We start from the raw sequence: 5,593 nt of genomic DNA, 5'->3' as shown, positions 1-5,593 counted from the left end.
CCTCCGGGGGGGGGGCACACAGGTGAAGAGGTGGTCCCCAACCCCGGACAGAGGCGCCACACGGAAAGGTGTCCAGTGCGGGCGGGTTCCACGGGAGGACACACAAGGCTGCGGGCGGCACATGCTCCGCGTCCCGATGCCCGCAGCTGCCCGCCTGCTCACTGCATCCTCAGCGTGGGGGTGGGTGGGGGGCGGGATCTCACATCCCTGAGCGGGCACAGGGCTCAAGGGGCCAGGACCCCTCCAAGGGCCCCACAGAGAGCCCACAAGGAGAAAGGAAGCTGTTGGCCACAACACCTGGTCCGAGGGCCGCCACCCCCCACCCCCCGTCACGGTGGGATGGGCGCGCGCCGGTGCCCACACAGGTGCCCAGTGACAAGGAAACACGCTGGGCTCACCCCCTCCCCCAGGCGGGTCAGCTGTCAGAATCCCTCTCCTCACGGGACGATGAGGAATGAAGACACACAGGCCAGGGCACACGGTCAGTCCCCGGCACAAGGGCGAGCCCCAGACCTGCCCTGTTGGAGGTCAGAGGTCACTGGGAGGAGGCCCGCCTGCGGATGCTGAGAGAGGACCGTGTCCCTGGCCCAGTGGATGGATTCCCGTCGGCCCTGCGGGTCCAGGAGGTGCGGGGTCTGGGAGCCCGGAGCTCAGGTCAGGCGTGGGCTCAGCCAGCGAGCGCCTTGCCCGCCGCCTCCCTGCACGCGTGCTGGACACCTGGGGCCTCCTGCCCCCCGCACCCCGTCACGGGCTTCCTGACGAGCGGAACCCAGGCCTGAGGGAAGCGAGGACTCACGCCCGCCCCGCGCGCCCTCTGCCTGTGGTCACGGGGCTCACAGTGAAGCCCCACCTGGATGGAGGGGCCCAGGCCTGCACGTCAGGGGACTTGTCTCAGGCAAACCTGTCCCGGCGGGTCTGCCGCTGACTGAACCCCAGAACACAGACTCCGTCTATGAACCCCGGGACCCAGACACCATCCACTAAACCCCAGAACACAGACTCCGTCCACTGAACCCCGGGACCCAGACCCCGTCCACTGAACCCCGGGACCCAGACACCATCCACTGAACCCCGGGACCCTGACACCATCCACTGAACCCCAGAACCCAGACTCCGTCCACTGAACCCCAGAACCCAGGCTCTGTCCACTGAACCCCAGAACCCAGGCTCTGTCCACTCAACCCCAGAACCCAGGCTCTGTCCACTCAACCCCAGAACCCAGGCTCTGTCCACTGAACCCCAGGACCCAGGCTCTGTCCACTGAACCCCAGAACCCAGGCTCTGTCCACTGAACCCCAGAACCCAGGCTCTGTCCACTGAACCCCAGAACCCAGGCTCTGTCCATTGAACCCCAGAACCCAGGCACTGTCCACTGAACCTCGGGACCCAGACTCCATCCACTGAACCCCAGGACCCAGGCTCTGTCCACTGAACCCCAGGACCCAGGCTCCGTCCACTGAACCCCAGGACCCAGACTCCGTCCACTGAACCCCGGGACCCAGACTCCATCCACTGAACCTCGGGACCCAGACTCCGTTCACTGAACCCCAGGACCCAGACTCCGTATACTGAACCTCCGTCCACACACCACCCAGACTCTGTTCACTGAACCCCAGGATCCAACACCCCTGCAGAACCCCGGGACCCAACACCCTGCAGAACCCTGGAATCCAACACTGTCCGCAGAACCCCGGGACCCAACGCTGTCCGCTGAGGGGCCCTGGCCCTGGGCCGTCCCACGTCCTGAGTCCCTGAGGCTGGAGGCGCAGCACCTTCCGGCTGGGCTGCAACCCGCCCCGGACATCTCCTGTGCCCACCGGACCCTGGCCCAGCACCAGGCTAGCCATGGCACCCTACACACAGTGTCCTCTCTGCCAGGAGCCCTGCCAGGGAGGGGCCCTGCCTGTCCCCAGCCACGCGCTTAGCGGCATCCTCCTCTTCTTGAGTCGCTCATCCCACAGGGACGGGCTGGGACCAGGCAGGGACAGCCCAGGCCCACAGCTCAGGAACTGGGGCCACAGAGGCGCGCTCTCTGGGGGGCTGGGGGGGGTCGGGGTGCAGCGGGGGAGAGCTGACCAGAGCTGAGTCGCCGTCCTTTGGGGGACGGTGGCCAACTCCCTCCCATGCCGTTTCAGGCCAGAGGTCCAGGAGCTGGACGGCACCGCGCCGTGCCCAGGCCTGGCCAGCGGGAAGCCGGAGGACGGCGAGGAGGAGGAGGAGGAGGAGCTGGAGGAGGAGGATGATGACAGCCTTGCGGGGAAGTCCCAGGACGACAACGTGTCCCCCGCACCCGAGCCCCAGGGTGCCTACGAGGACGAGGAGGACGAGGAGCCCCCCGCCTCCCTGGCTGTGGGCTTCGACCACACCCGAAGGTGGGTGCCGGGCTCCGGGCCACGGCCGGGCAGCTGAGAGAGCCGGGCCCAGCCAGGGAGGACTCACTCCCAAACCTGCAGCAAGCCTCCCCCTCCCTGCTGGCCCCTCCTCCCTGAGTGTCTCTACCACAGGGGCTTCTGCACTAGGCCAGGGAGAGCCCCGGCCTGGGGAGGGGGCCCGGCCCAGCCACTCACACTCACACCACATGCAAACATGCGCACGCACACTTGCAAACATGAAGACGTGCACATGCAGACACATGCATAGGCCTGTGTGTGTGTGCATGCACTAGCACATGTGCAAACACGCACATGTGCACACACAAGGTGCATATGTGTGCGTGCGTGCAAACACGTGTATGGACATATGCGTGCATGTACATACACTCGTGTGTGCATGCACATCGAGAGGCCTGGGAGCAGAGTAGAGGGAAAGGCACGGAGCGAGCTGGTCCAGCCGCAGAGCCACATGGTATCCGTCGCCTGGGGGTGCCATCCAGCGTCCCGCGGGCGCTGTGGTGCCAAGACTGAACCCCGTAGTTTTGGAAGTTGTGCCAACCAGACCCCCTTCCCCTGCCTCCCGAGTGCTGGCCACGCCCCTGGCAAAGGGCAGTGCCAGCTTCCAGGAGCCCCTGAGAGCTGAGGAGTCGCTCCACAGACAGCCACCCCCGCCCCGGGTCCTGGGACTGGGGTCCTGAGCCCCCCCAGCTGCCCAGACTCTTGGGAACCAAGGCCTCCCCTCTGTCCTTGTCCCTGGAAGCCTGGATGCCCCGCCTGCTACTTGCAACACGTGTGCGTGTACTTACCCGCTCCGTGGTCCTCTGTCCGTGCTTTCCTGCGTCCGTGTGGCTTCCGTCCTGGTGTCCGTGTGTCTGTGTGTCTGTCTTGTGCATGTGGCTCGTGGAGACCCGTGGCGTCACGTGTCCGTCGCGTGCATGCGGCGTCAGGGCTGAGGCCGCTGCTCACAGGCCTCTCCGGTTGGTGCAGGTGCGCTGAGCCGCCGGTGGGCGGTCTCTTAGCTTTGGAGCCGATGCCGACTTTTGGGAAGGGGCTGGACCTGCGCAGAGCAGCCGAGGAAGCGTTTGAAGTTAAAGATGTGCTTAATTCCACCCTAGACTCTGAGGCTTTAAAACAGACCCTGTACAGGCAGGCTAAGAACCAGGTAGGTACCCGCAGAGCCCTCCCACCTCCCCAGGCAAGGCAGGGCCAGCCTTACCTCTCGCATGGCCACCCCCTGGCCCGCCCGTGCCCATGGCATTGGCTAAAGAGACGCCCCAGCGACCGGCACATCCCTGCAGCAGCAGCGGGGAGGGAGGGTTGAGAGCAGAAGGACCTTTACAGGTCACTCAGGGACATGGAGGTCACTGCCTCTCATCCCCAGAAGGCGGTACCGCAAGCAGGTTCCCAGGTGAGGCTGCCCTGCCTCCGCCCTCTGTGACCTGCCAGAGTGACAGAGCCAGGTTCCCTCGTAGCCAGCTGCCTGCGGGGGCACAGGTCCGCGCTGGAGCCCTGACGGGGTCAGGGAGGACGCAGGCTTGGCCGGGGCCCGTTCCCGAGTGTAGCGGCCGCAGAACCCGCCTCCTGTCTGGAGTCCACAGGGTCTCAGTCAGCTCTGCAGCTCCCGAGTCTCAGCAAACCGTCTGTGTGTCTGTCTGTGTCTTTTTACTAATTCTGTCCAGTGTTGACTCCCCACCAGCCCGCCCTGCGGTGCTGTCACCTCGCACCCCGTGGCTCACGGCAGAAGGTGCCCTGGGACTGAGCACGCTCATGTCCTCATGCACCGCCCGTCCCCACGGGCGTCCCCTGGGCAGGGCCTGACTGTGGGCGGGGTCTTAGCGATGACCACCGGCACCTCCAGGGTCCCCACAGTGCCCACTTGCCCACGGGTTTGCAGGTCACCAGGTGGAGAAAAGGGGTGGAGGAGGTGACTGCAGGGGGAACACCCCAGGAGGCCAAGGGACCCCTCTGCCAGGGCCATGGCGTCCGAGCTCCCCTCTGCGGCCTCCCGTCTCCCTCATCCAGGCCTGGCTGGGGGAATCTGGCCTCCATGGGCCAGGCCCTGGCACCAGCCCTCTCTCCTCCCGTGTGGGTCTGAGTGGGCCAAGGCGGTGGAAGGCGGGAGGGGGCGAGGACGGAGCTGGCCGGGGTCCCACGGCTCACCTGCTGCCTATGTCGCGTGTCTTCCCCCGCCAGGCGTACGCAATGATGCTGTCCGTCTCCGAGGACCCTCCTCTCCGCGCCTCTGCCCAGAGCCCCCTGGATGCATGGCTGAGCATCACGGGACCCACACCCGAGGCTGGAGCCTTTAACCCCATCAACCACCTCTGACCGGCCCGGGGGGCTGGGGCTGGGGCTGGCGAGGTGACCTCGGGCCCCACATCGCGACAGAAATCCCATTCGCCCATGCATCCGACTGCTCCTCGGTGTCTGCCCCTGGTCTCACTCGCCCTTCCCAATGGAAACCCAGAAGCCGAAGTCCCTGAGGTCGTCGGGCCCACGTCTCTGAGAACCGGTCTCGAGGGCACCATCAGGACAGCCCGGTGCACGGCCGTGGGCACAGCGCACAGAGTGGCCCGGTGGCACAGCCCGGCGGACACCGGCGGCACTTCCTCCTGCACTGAAGCCGGGGCCGCTCGGGGCTGGAAGGAGAGGGCAGACCCGGTGTGCCCGGCGGAGGGGAGGCCCCCCACGATTTTTATAGTGAAAATGACGAGAACAGCCCTTTTGGTAACCTTATTGACGACAGAGTCTATTTAAGCATGTGGTTTTAATAACAGACAGTATTTTTTAAAAAAGAAATTGAAAAAGGACTTGCAAATTGTTTTGTAAAGTAATTTTGCATCGCTTGGGAACCTGAGCTTATCGGCAAAGCCACGCCCTCCCGGCCCGCTCCGGCTGCGTGCGGCCTCTGTACTGTAGCGAACGGGGAAGCTTTCTGTCCTCGACCCTTTGTAAAGCGGCGGGCCGGGCACCGGGCCACGCCTGTGAGCCAGTTCAGACTGCACCAAGGATTCTGAGACGTGTCCCAGGCCGCCCGAGGCTGGGACTGGGACATGTGCCTGTCATTGTGTGACATGTGATCCGTGCCCGTGGCCCGCAGGCAGCTCCTCCCTAGACCCCCAATTATGTGGGAAGGTCGGAGAGGTGGGCCGGACAGCTTGCGTTCCTCCCGGTCTGTCCTCGGCCACCGGGCCGGCCCCACCGCTGCTTTTCAGAAGGCA

The 5,593-nt window shown here is 65.4% G+C and overlaps 1 protein-coding gene across 1 annotated transcript in view; it reads left to right on the top strand.

Moving 5' to 3' along the window:
• The window catches only part of PRDM16 (PR domain 16), a 37,308-nt gene extending 32,546 nt beyond the window's left edge, over positions 1-4,762 (top strand). The window contains exons 8-10 of the mRNA XM_006773807.1: positions 2,136-2,372; positions 3,360-3,534; positions 4,566-4,762. Of these exons, the coding sequence (XP_006773870.1) occupies positions 2,136-2,372; positions 3,360-3,534; positions 4,566-4,700 (547 nt within the window). The 3' untranslated portion in view covers positions 4,701-4,762. The remainder of the gene's footprint in view (positions 1-2,135; positions 2,373-3,359; positions 3,535-4,565) is intronic.
• The last annotated feature ends 831 nt before the right edge of the window (positions 4,763-5,593 follow it).

Source organism: Myotis davidii, unplaced genomic scaffold (genome assembly GCF_000327345.1).
Source record: "Myotis davidii unplaced genomic scaffold, ASM32734v1 scaffold427, whole genome shotgun sequence".
NCBI lineage: Eukaryota > Metazoa > Chordata > Mammalia > Chiroptera > Vespertilionidae > Myotis > Myotis davidii.
The sequence above is the reverse complement of the archived record's forward strand: the minus strand, read 5'-3'. Positions and strand labels throughout refer to the sequence as shown.